We start from the raw sequence: 12,411 nt of genomic DNA on the forward strand, positions 1-12,411 counted from the left end.
GCATGCATCTGTACCTCTTTCTTTTCCCGACCTTCTTCAATTATATTAGATAGTACCCATTTATATATTTGACTCAGGAGAATTTAACGTCGGTCCCTCATGGACTAGGTGGCTTTGGTTAGTTTTCTCAAGCCTTCAGGACACCAGTTCGTCTGGTGTTGGAAAGAAATCATGAAATCTTAACGATGATTTTGTTTTTTGCTTCTGCAGCACTAAAAATCGCCATGAAATCAAATGGGAGGATTTTGAAATGTATGTACAAGCTGGCTACAAGAACAAAACACGGTGATGCAGAACAGATGGCAGCCCAATTTGAAGAACAGTTGGATCGTGCTAAAGGAGGAAAACGGAAAGTGACTAGTAGACACGAAACGGGCTTCCGGAGTCCGATTGGGACGTACCTTACCTTTCTGGAAAGGGAATCGCGCCAGAAATCAAACTAGTCGCTATGCCACGACCTGTGACCTTTTTCGGGCTTTCGGGGTCGTTTAGGGCCTCAAAACTGCATTTTTTTATTTTACCCGTTTTTGGTTTTCCTAATTATTTTCGGGTTGTTTTCGTTTTTACCCATGGGCTTTAGGGTTTCATTGTTAGTCGTCCTAGGGTTTATTTTCTTATAAATAAGCCGCCTTAAGGCTGTAGAAGGGATCTTATCATCTTTTATCAATAAAATTGAGATTATTCTCTTTTATCTCTGGTGGACTCCAGAATCCTTTACTTAGGTTTATTGCTGGTAAACCTAGTTATCAATCCGATTGCGTCACACGGCCGGTGAATGCCATTAATTAATGAGTACGTAAAAGAGTAAAACAAATCTCTAACTGCAGACATCAATATAATATGACGAAGATTTTACTAGAATATGGGAAAAGTAGAATATTCGTCATGATTTATATATTACAGAAACATGCAACCTTGTAATTATCATTGACAGCGGCGTCACCTATGCTATCTAAATTCTGACCCCATATATACAGTCAGTTATGCAAATAAGCATATCTGTACGATTTTGAAACCCTATATATATGCGTCCATAGTTAGCCAAGACCTCATACAAATTTACAAGAGGCTAACAGTTCAGACATACAAGTGAGACTGTTCAGAGGGATCACTTGAGCTAGCTAGCTTGACTAACATGGCACGAGTTAGTACTGCTCTGGTGTTGATTGCCTTCTTCGTTGTTTTTCCGAGCATGGTTTTGGCGACACAATATGTTGTTGGAGATGATTTAGGCTGGAATGGTGATGCTGATTACGAGGGTTGGGTTGCTGACAAAACTTTCTTTGTTGGAGATGTTTTAGGTGTGTGTATTTTCTTGGTTTGGTGTATATATAAATATCTATATCTATAGTGGTGTTTGTTATGTGGAAATTTACCTCACTACATTTTGGTTTTTTGTTTCCACAGTTTTCAATTACGTTGCAACTGACCACAACGTTGTTATAGCTACTAATGGTGACAATTATGACAATTGTGTTGCATCTCCAAACTTTGGTGTGTACGACAGTGGGAATGATGCAATAACATTGAATGAAGCTGGAACTTACTACTTCTTATGTTCATATCATTGCGACTATCTGCAACAGAAAGTTATGGTCACTGTGAACTAGATGAGAAAATTTTACTCCATCGAACAATTTGGTTGAGCTCAAACGCTTCTCACAGATTTTTATGATTAAGTAATTTGTAATTTGTTTTTTTTTTTAATAAATAATCTCTAATGTGAGGTCCCAGAAAATTTCAGTATATTTTCAATAATTATTTTTCACGTTGGGGAAAGTCGATAAATATTTTCTTGTGCAAATTGAATTAATGATATTTACTTTGGGTATCAAAAGTCACTTTTGGTGTGGATCACATTAGATAAGTGTTTGAGCTAATCCATCAAGCTCTGTTATAATAGACATCGTATTATGAAGACAATAAACCATTATTGACCGTAGGTTGAGATGGCATGGCTATTATTCCAAATTTTATGATAAATAATTTGTGTTCCACTAAATCTATTAATAACTTTTACTGTTTGATTGTTTCTAATATTGAGCCTAAACGTGGTCTAATGTATACTTCTTGAGTAATAATAATATTATGTCAGGCTCATCTAGGTAAATGTTGCAACTAAATAAGCGTGAAGGTATACTATCGATGGTTAACGAGATTCTACCTCCCTAAATGCTCAAATATTGTTGGATATATTCATGAAGTTCTAGAGGAAATGAATGTATATGATAGTCATGCTCAATATATATAATTGTGGTAGAATACCATGCTCAAGTAATAAAACTGGTGTTACTTTAATATTTTTCTTTTCATGCTCAATATGTAGGCATGTAATCACACAATTAAGATTCATCAGATAACGGAACAAAGGTTGACTGTTGTCTATTCCAGTGAACTCTATTGTACAACGCTATTAGTCATATCATGTTGTGTGAATATCAGCAAATTGCTATCTTTTTGCTCAGAACTATATTGCACAACCCGGCCAATTAAGCATGGACTGTCTTCCAAAATCTAGTGGCAGATTTCCTCCATCCTCAAGTCATAATTTTCACTCAAAACAATGAAATTTGGGCTACAAGGTACAACAATTTAGCTATTTCCGTTGTATGACTGAAAACTGGGGGCCAAATTTTGTGGAAGCTCGCTTGAATGTCTTGGTTTCAAGTTTGCTAGAATTGCAAACTAAATCAAATGGCAAAACAAAGGGAACAAAATCAAATTTGCAAAGAAAATAGAAAATGAAAACAAATGTGGATGGAAAAGACAAAAACAAAAGATGATGAAACATCTGGACTGTGGCTCAGGGTATTGTTTTGGCGCCGGTGAAGCTGCTCGATTCGAACTTTTTTGAGATGAAGGAGAATGTGGTCGCTGCGATTTTGATGGTGTTCAAATCAGAAATTGAAACTCGCTCTCACTCTTCTCTCTCTTTGTGTGCTAAGAGCAACCAAAAAAAAAAAGAGGAGCTCGATCAGATGATGATGATGTTTCCTGGCAGTTCTCAACCGCGCCCATCTTCGGTTGGACTGCATTGACTTCCTTGGATTTCGACACCCCCGCTTCTTATAAGAAGAGTTTTGTATCCATAAGGGGCTTCATTGGAGATTGGTATGACAATTGGGTTTTAGAAGTTGAATCAGACATAGAGATTGAGGAACTAAATCATTCCTTGGTAGTGGAGAGTTGACGGGAATCGATGAAGACGCCTATGTTGACTCTGGTTTGTTAATGGAGATGGAAGCACCCATGTTGGTCTAAAACCTAAAGTAGGGGTCTAAAAATATTTCTTGGTTGGGTGGGTTAGAGGTGCAGGCGTTGTTGGGCCTCCTTTTATTGTCCTCCAATTTGTTTTAGGTCTCTTTATTGTGAAAATGTCTATTTTTCCCTTCTTGTGGTTTCCTTTTTGAGAAAATTAGATATAAACCCAAAAATTCAACCTTCTATTAGAAAAAACCCATACATACTTTTCTTTTAGTTTACACCCAAATCACATTGATAAACCTTCTATATAGAGTGATTCATAAAAATAAAAATAAAACCTTCCATATAAACTATAGGCCTATATATAATCAATATTTTTCCTTATTTTCATGTATATCTAATTTGCCCTTTTACATTCTCTCAAATAATACATGTCTAATGTACCTACTAAATATGTATATGTAGGTAGGGCTTAAATAATAGAAACATTCAAGCTTAATAGAAATTGACACACAATGATATATACCACAATCATAGGTGTAACATTTTTGTTTATACAATCATAGGTATAATATAATAGAAAACCTAACAAAGAGGTATGATACAGAAAATAATGATAAATTCTAATACAAAGATGTTATACGAAACCCATTAACATTTAGGCTGTAATCGAATGTATAAACCAAAAACTAAGCCTCCTATATGTTAGATACATACTTGAAATCAAATTATCTAGAAAAAAAAAAAAGTATTCTAATGATCAGGTACCTTTTTAGTACATACCTTACAAATAGAACAACTGTAAAATATGTTATTAACCTATGTTTGCTTTCCATTCAAGTGTTTATATGAAAATATAACATACCTTTTATATAGAAAAAATCAGATATAAACCTTGATCTAGGTATTGATTACCAAAGCTTCAATCAATAATCTAGTTCATCAAGTGTATTTGTTTAGAGCTTGTAGCATATTAAGAAATTTTTGACAAAAACATATTTTATTTTCTATGTCACTTAATGAGAATTTATTTATGTAATCAACTTAATTAACAGATTTGGGTATATATTAAAAAAAATTATAGATGGGTTTAATCTAATAGGTGTAATCAAATTTGGGTGTAATATAAAATGCCCCTTTGTTTTTTGTTTTTTTTTGTTTCGAGAATGCTTCTTGTGGGTCATTGAAATTAAGCAAATTGAAAAAAGTGGTGGTGAGTTGTGGTCTAATTGTAAGCCAATATCATGAAGCTCATGGAGTATAATCTCATTGACATTTGGAAATGAGTGATGATAAAAAGTAAAAATTAAATTAAGAAAAGTGATATAGTTTAAGAAGGATTAAAAATTACTCAATTAAGGAATATAACTAAATATCTAGTTATGTTTATTACTTACCAAAAATATACAAAACAAAACAATCATGTTCAATTAACTTAACAAAGGAGTTAATAAACTTTTTAGTTTCAGCTTTCCTGTTGTGATATGGATTAAAATGTTTCTCTTTTTCTCATTCGAACTAGGAGAAATGTTTCCTATTATGTTTTGAAGAGATTACTCTTAGTCTAATTATAATTCCTCTTCCATATATCTTGGAAAGGAAAAACTGCTGCAAGCTCTATATATATACTGGTCATTGGTCCTATTCTCAAATACGTTCTAATTGATTTAGAATTTGAACATCAAAACTGGGAAAGAAAGTACTCCTTGTTGGCATTAGCTCCTATATATACCCCAAAACCTTTGCTACTCTCTGAAAACTGAAGGAAAATTCAAGGAACTCGAGAAGGGTTTTGAAAAGCGTACGTACAAGGAAAAAACATATGGGTTCTTCCAACACCACTAAAGCTTGCTGCGGTTGTTTCTAGTCGTCCAACAAGGAAAAGAGCACCACCAATAATGAGCCCAACTTAATTACCAAACAAAGGCAATGCTTGAAAAAAATTCAGATACAAATAGAAAGGGAAAAGATAAAATTGAAGAAGATGGCAGAGAAAGCAAAGAAGGAACAAGTGAAAATTTTTGCACTAGACTGGCAAGTCTAGCCAAATGGGTCATGATAACCAATATTCAATGGGTCAATATTCTGAATTTGATCAACAAGAATATAAATTCACTACTCAGAGGCAAGTTATATTTTTCTGAATTAAAACAAAGTACTTTGCAATTAAATTTGAATATCTAAAGCAATTAATTGTATTATTCTTTTTTTTTTGTTGAAAGGATTAATATTATTATTCTTGCACAAAAAGAAAAGTAATATTATTATTATTATTTTGTTTCAAAAAATCTAGGGGTCTTGCGGGTGGGCCCCAAATGTTACCGTTGGAAGCCGGATAAACGCGTAAACTTGACGCGAAAATTTTCCTTGGCCAATCCGGACGAGGAACAACCCAATCCAACTGAGAGAAGGAAAAGGATCACAACCCAATTCCGACTGGGAAAAGGAAATGCCGTCTATATAATCCACTCTCCACTTTCCTATTCTCATCTCATTTCCAGTTCTCCACTTCTCTCAAAGCTACCTAGATCATTTTTCTCCGTTTTCTTTGTCGATTTCCATGGCGACGATCCAGAAAAATGAGTCGCTGAATTACTGGAGGGATTTCTTTGCCACTGCAAACAACTCCACCATTTTCGATGTTCTCGACCACGCCATCACCCTCGCCGCCTCCGATTTTCCGGACGAGTTCAGTCGCCAAAGGAGTCGAATTCTCGGTTCTATTCAGGGTTTGGGTGGCGGTGATGATCGACGCTCCGATCTAGGGTTTGGTACAGCATCTGAAACTGGGTCGGAACAAAAGGCTGAGCCTTCAAAGCCATCGCTCAAAGTACGCATAAAGATCGTGAAACGAAACGTTGATGGTTCCTTGATCAAACCCAGCTCAGATGAAGCTAAGTCGATCAAGCCCTCTTCAGATGAGAATAAGTCGATCAAGCCGGAAACGTGTGTTGATAAAGTGGCACTTGATCGAGCGAAAATGATCAAGCCCACACCCTGTGTTGGTGAAGCTAAATCGATCAAGCCGAAGCCGTGTTTGGATGAAGTGGCAATTGAGGCAAAGCTTCAGGCCACAAAGAGAAAGTTTCATGATCGATATGAAGAAATTGAGAACAGTAAGAAGCAGAGGAGGATACAAGTCTTGAACTATCTTCCCAACCAAGACTTCAAGCTTGGATGCCCTACCAGTACTAAACCACAGGGGAAGAAACTTGGAAACCACTGTCTGCAGTCCTCGGCGCGAAGGCGGGTGGCAAATAAACTGGGTTTTCAGAGTTTTCAAAGTAATAGGATAGTCAGTGCTACCCATTGAATGTGTTCATCTGCATTCCTAAATTGTACCTAAATTGTATTGGTGAATTATAGTCAGTGAATGTGAAAAACCCTTTTTTGCATTACTCTCTGAGTATTGAATTTACTTTCATGTGTTGAATTCATATATTCCAGATTGATGTTATTGTGTACTATGTCCCTCTTTCTAGTATTGTCAACTCTCTGCAACTACAACTAGCTAGTTTCTGCAAATAACTGAAACTTCGATCAGAACAGAGAATGCTACGAGATTCAGAAAAAATCAAAACATAAAAAAAAAATAAAAATAAAAAAAATCAAAAACAGTTGCACCAGTCTCAATCCCTCACTGGCTTCTGAAATCACATACAGTAGTAGTTTTCTATCTCTCAGTTTCTTCATTTTAGAAGTTGAAGATCTGGTCCATCTCCATAGGGTTCATATATAAAATTCAGCCATAACAAAAAAATGAGGACATAGTTACTGTAGTTGAATTGCTTTGATTTAACTTCTATAGTATAAGAATGATTTGGCTAGTCATATTTCAGCCTCGTAACTTAGTGTAGCAAAAAGGGAAGAAACTCTGTTCAAAATGGTTACAAAATACTCTATACACTGTGACTGTTAGCGTCAAGCAATGTCTCTTCTTCTGTTTGGATGATAGTCATGGGTAGGGGATCATAACTGGACTTGTTAATCTTATTCCACTCATTTTCTACTCGAAAGAATACCCATTGGAAGCGTCGAAGAATCTCCAATGCAGTGATTGCAAATACAGCCATGTAGTTATGACGAAGATGAGCAGAGAATTTGTATGTCCATGCACATCGCAAGATCAGGTTGCTTCCTATTGCCCAAAAATATACCTGCAATGTGAAATGTTGATATCGTCACGAAGAGCCTGCTGATACATAACCAAGTCGATCTAATAGAATGTGTCACTAAGAAAAGCTCTGCCTGCTGAAGTGCTGATACATAACGTCAATCCAACAAAGTAACTCCTTACCCATTTTTGTCCATATAATAAGTAGGAAACTAAACTTGGTCTGCTGAACTTGAAAATCCGAGTGAAGCCACTGTCAAGCAAAGGGGGAAAACAATATTAATATGAAGAGATAATAGGCAAGCCTCCTATCTGTATGAGCCTTCAAAGTGCTTGAGAGTATAAACTGATTTGAATTCAATGCAAAAGAAAGTCCAAAATGCTGTAATTAAGCTATCATACCTCAAGTCCCAATCTTGAGCTATGTCCCAGTAGAATGAATACAGCGAGTTAACAATACTAGACAGAAGCCAAAGCGGCTCATAAAAGTTTGTCCACCTATCAGGGAAGACATGATATTTAAGGGCCGAAAGAAAAATCACTGGGACTGCAGTCGAATATTTTAAAGCTGAAAAGCAGATTGATGACATGACAGTATTAGCAGTTAAAAGGACATGATTATATTGAATAAGCAATGTACTAAAGCTGTATGCCTTTAAGCTGTAACATAAGTGACTTCTACAGACATGAGTACATATGAAAAAGAGTCGCTTATAAGTGTCAGTTTTGCAGATACATGCGACGTTTGCGCAAGGGATCCAAAAATAATTACAAAATTTGACAACACGAGAACATGATAATGACAGCCGCATATGCACAAGTCAACAGTAAGGATTAGAATCCCCCAACTTCAAGTGATTATATACCACATAACAAAAACCATTTCGAATGTAAATTCCTAACAGATGGTTAGATTAATACTTAGAGTAATCGTAGACTATACAAAAATATTTGAGTAGCACCTTTAAGAGCAACAAATTGTGAACTTCAATAGATATTACGTAGCCTTTTTTCTTCTCATCTGGAAAAATTAGTAGCTAGTATCCCGCATTGAATAATTAAATTAGAAAAGCCAATTGTTCATCTCTTTTTTTGCTTCCATAAAGCTCACTTCTCATGCAAGAGAAACTAAATTTGATCCCAAACAAAGCATTTGTAACCTGTCACATACTAACGGAGAACCTCAATAATCCAACCAAAGCAAACTATACTGTACCATTTACTTCCACGTAACTACCCAGTGTATAAAACTAATCTTCAGAATAGGATAATATTTCTACATTTCACCAATTGTCAATTATAGATTTATAGGTAACAAGCAGTCAAAGAGGGATGAACTACAATGAGTCATTACCATTGAAAAGGTTTGTCTTGTCTTTTGTATCCTTGTATTGACGTAGGCATTGAAATAAACGGCAAACATAAGGAAAAACATGCACTAGAGGGATTCCAATTGAGTGGCTGCCACAAACTGAATCAGCTTCAAGCCATGCAATAGTGGCAACCTGCACATTAAAAAAAAAAAACATCTCAATGATATCAGATTTTGAGTGACTTCATAGAATATAGACCAATACAAAATTCTTTGCCATCATGTTTCACAAGTTGATAACAAACTCAAACCAAAAAGAACATAGACGAAAGCAGAGTTAGAAACCAAATTTGTCATGACGTTTTTGACCTAGTACAACAAAAATACGCATGAAAAGCTGGCGAATGGATACATCATTCTTCTTCGTTTAGAATGATCCTATATAGTAGATTTATGAGGAATGAACCAATTGATAAGATTCTTTTTTCTTTTCTATTTTCTAATGATAATTGTTATACTATTTGCCTTCAGCTTATTACTTGCCAAGAACTTAGCAAAGGCTTATGACAGAAGAATACTGCAGAGAATGGGATCTGAAATGGATTACATTAATAAATTCTGCAGAAACACATCAAAACTGTAGATATATAAAAAAACTCTGCAAGCATAATCCTCCCAACAGTACAATGGTGAATTATTTGCCTTTTGACAGTCGACAAGCATAGAGATGAACTTAACACTTAAATCTTACCAGCCCATGAACCATTCTGCAGACTGAACGTTCCAAATCTGAAAACACCTGTATGCAATTAACATCGCAATCCATATTCATTATGAGCCTGAGCCACAAGAACTTTTTAATTATCCATATGTAGAATGAGATATGGGAAAATAGACTCAAGTGTAACAAATATTATTGCTAATACTAAAATGGAAGTGTATGACTGATAACATGTGAATGGTTGACGGCAATGACTAGAAGGATATAGATTCATACCTTAGACATAGAAGTTAAAACTTCAGCCACGAAAAAGTCAGGAAATGATATAGCCTGCAGATTGTAAAGACCTATTTCAATTAATTGATAAAATGATGAGCTCTCTGAACGTCATCTATTCAGAGACCAAAATATCTATTTGCTGACCAATGTTACTTTGAATAAATATTTTCTTTCCCCCTGTAAATATTTTTTTTTTCTTTTTGTCAAAATTAAAAGATCTATTGTACTTATCAGGCTAACTTACCTGCATCCATAAACACATCATTCCAGGATTTGATAAACAAGTTTCTCTTGTTCTTTCTTTCTTTCTTTTGTCTTAAATTATGCAATACCTTGATTACTACAACATTAGGATAGAAGACAGGCAAAGACAACAACTCATTTATAAACTTTAACCAACTTAGTTCTTTAGGTAAGATGTGCCCAAGTATGTCCGGATACAAGCTACAAGAAAGAAAACTTGCCTGCACTGGAAGAGCTATCCTGCACAGTGTCCTCAATAAGAAGTACCGAGATGACAAATAAAAGATATCAAAGGGGGATATCAGAACTATAGCAACAGCAATATACAGGGACACCTGCAAGACGTACAGAGACATTTACAAAAATTTGTCTTATGAATATAACAGCAAGACTAGTGAGCCGTTGTAACTCTGGTGCAATACAAAATAGACCTATAATGCATGTACAAAGCACATTTAGTGTAAAGAATGATGCAGTAAATAATGACTGCATCACATAGTTATAACAAGATAGCAGCAAAATATTTAACAATAAATTAAGACCGACCAATATCTCCATCAACATCCGTATATTAAAGGAAGCTTGTCAATGAACCATTTGGAACTGGGTTAAGCATGCAATCAATCTCAAGAAAACCAGAGCAAAGAGAAAATTTCGAGAAAGGGATGATATTACACTGGTAGTAATGCAGCCAATAATAATTTTCCGTGTGAGTAAAGGTAAAGGTATGCTGTCATGCTAGTAGGGACAATGATGGTCATCCAAGTGCTACACTGCATATAAAATGCCAGATAATTAGGAAAAAGAAAAGGAACGGGGCATTGTGAATGAACGAGGTTGCTAGGACAAATATACAAGTAGAAGCAACTTCTTTAACATAATAACAAGAATTGGCAATAAATACCAAAGATGAAAGAGAATGACACAAAACATAAGTTGCTATAATACAATAATCACTTAAATGTATTTTTGGGGAAATGCTATTCCAGACATTAATAATTAATAAAACAGATGTGTAGTCCAGGAAGAATATATTAACGAATGGTGCAAGTAGAAGAGCTCTAACAAATGGATTTAGACCAGATGAGACTTGGGAGATTGCAATTTGGCAAGGCCTTGTGGCTCAAATATGCACTGACATGGTATAGCATTTGTGATGCACGAATTACATTACATACATAAAAATACAGTATCAGGAACATGTACAAACACTGAAACATAAGTACATTCATACAGAGTTGAACCTGTCTATATGTCCTGTGAAGTTCACAACATCATATATCATGAGAGACGGACTAATGTGCCAGCAGTCCATCTGATGTGCTGGCACATTACTGTGCCCGTGAAATTACAAATTCTCTTTGTCGCATACTGAGCCTCAAGAAAGGCTATCACATGATTATGGTTTGAGTGCGGTAGTCACATTTAAACCTCAACATCATAAATTTTAATAGAGACAAGAGACTTACAGAGAAGATAGTGGGGGAGGGGGAGGACAAAGAGAAATCGAATGAACCATCAGTACCTTCCATACTTCTTTGTGAGTGAGATGATTTTGATCAAGATCAAATATTTTTGCATAGCCAATGTTGGCCTGCGAAAAAACCCATAAGTTCACTCCCCAAAGCCAAACCATCAAAGTCTGCAACAAATAGAAATTAAAAGATAAGCTGCCACAAAGTCAAGAATGTTACGAGAGCGAAAAGAACAACATCATCAACACCAACAATCAAGCCTCACCATGAGGAGGGGTGGGTTATAATACAAAAAGGCCTCATATAAAAATAAATGACGCAAATCTGCACTCATTCTCATGGCAGAATCCCATCCAATCTGTTTCAAAAGAACAATTCAGGTTTAAGCATAGTAACAATATTTATCATAAATCTACGTCTACCAGACCAATACTTCAAAAGCATCCATAATACATGAGATTAAGATCAAAAGGATTAACATTTAACACTGACCTTGCAACAACTGAATCCCAATATCATGAAAAGTAGTACCTGAAAATGTAATGTCCTAGAGGATCAACCAAAAGATGAATATGAAGGCTATAAACTGGAATATGACTGAATAACTGAAAAAGAAGAAGAAGAAAAAAAATCAAACCTTAAGCCTCCATAGAAAAACTGGAGATGGAAACACTGCAGCGGTATGAATCTGTGAGAGTGGACTCCTCATTTCTTGTACACTAGTTTTCCAGAGTCAATTGTACCTGAAAATTATCAAAGGAGAGTGCTTTGCATAATGAGAATGATAAAGATCAAAACTTCAAGGGAAAATGTTTTATTGCCGATTGACTACATGCAAGTCTACGCACCTTTCAGATCTGAGACTGGTCCTTGGGGTTTAGGTAACGTCAAAAAGCTCAAAGCTTTCAAGGCATTGTCGCTCTTGGACAGAACAGAACCACAGAAAATTCTTCCCTCACAAGTCACTACGTGATTTACCCGCCAGTGCGTCTCTAGTGGAGTAGTGGAGTAGTGGACCCTCCTGATTTTGCCACGTTTATATATATATATATAGTTTTGGGTA

At 35.6% G+C, this 12,411-nt stretch overlaps 2 protein-coding genes across 4 annotated transcripts; one reads left to right on the forward strand and one right to left on the reverse strand.

Annotated features, from left to right (window-relative positions):
- The first annotated feature begins 1,070 nt into the window (after window positions 1–1,070).
- Window positions 1,071–1,651, forward strand: LOC112182764 (blue copper protein 1a). The gene is made up of 2 exons (XM_024321305.2): window positions 1,071–1,301; window positions 1,408–1,651. Exons 1-2 carry the CDS (start codon window positions 1,136–1,138, stop codon window positions 1,608–1,610), a joined length of 369 nt encoding a protein of 122 aa, XP_024177073.1. The 5' UTR covers window positions 1,071–1,135; the 3' UTR covers window positions 1,611–1,651.
- A 5,276-nt stretch (window positions 1,652–6,927) lies between these two features.
- LOC112177884 (SPX and EXS domain-containing protein 5) lies at window positions 6,928–12,391 on the reverse strand. Of its 3 annotated transcripts, XM_040512920.1 has the most exons (13): window positions 12,197–12,385; window positions 11,986–12,091; window positions 11,841–11,879; window positions 11,614–11,706; window positions 11,399–11,515; window positions 10,551–10,646; window positions 10,095–10,208; window positions 9,628–9,681; window positions 9,382–9,429; window positions 8,673–8,823; window positions 7,721–7,886; window positions 7,502–7,571; window positions 6,928–7,361 (listed from the first exon to the last, which is right to left on the reverse strand). In XM_040512920.1, the coding sequence occupies exons 2-13, from the start codon at window positions 12,055–12,057 to the stop codon at window positions 7,104–7,106; spliced, it is 1,278 nt and encodes a 425-aa protein (XP_040368854.1). In that variant the 5' UTR covers window positions 12,058–12,091; window positions 12,197–12,385; the 3' UTR covers window positions 6,928–7,103. The 3 variants fall into 3 exon arrangements, with proteins under 3 accessions (XP_040368854.1, XP_040368855.1, XP_024171902.1); XM_040512921.1 differs by lacking the exon at window positions 10,551–10,646 and having other exon boundaries at window positions 12,197–12,391; XM_024316134.2 differs by lacking the exon at window positions 12,197–12,385 and having other exon boundaries at window positions 11,986–12,172.
- Window positions 12,392–12,411: the final 20 nt, after the last annotated feature.

Source organism: Rosa chinensis, chromosome 1 (genome assembly GCF_002994745.2).
Source record: "Rosa chinensis cultivar Old Blush chromosome 1, RchiOBHm-V2, whole genome shotgun sequence".
NCBI classification, from domain to species: domain Eukaryota; kingdom Viridiplantae; phylum Streptophyta; class Magnoliopsida; order Rosales; family Rosaceae; genus Rosa; species Rosa chinensis.

Bases quoted from the DNA above. Each gene is read 5' to 3' on its own strand.
- LOC112182764 (XM_024321305.2), top strand. From the start codon at position 1,136: ATGGCACGAGTTAGTACTGCTCTGGTGTTGATTGCCTTCTTCGTTGTT. The intron at 1,302-1,407 runs GTGTGTGTATTT...TTGTTTCCACAG, and splicing joins CTTTGTTGGAGATGTTTTAG to TTTTCAATTACGTTGCAACT.
- LOC112177884 (XM_040512920.1), bottom strand. From the start codon at position 12,057: ATGAGGAGTCCACTCTCACAGATTCATACCGCTGCAGTGTTTCCATCT. The intron at 11,707-11,840 runs GTCAGTGTTAAA...CTTTTGAAACAG, and splicing joins TGGGATTCAGTTGTTGCAAG to ATTGGATGGGATTCTGCCAT. The intron at 9,430-9,627 runs GTATGAATCTAT...AATTGCATACAG, and splicing joins TTTTAACTTCTATGTCTAAG to GTGTTTTCAGATTTGGAACG.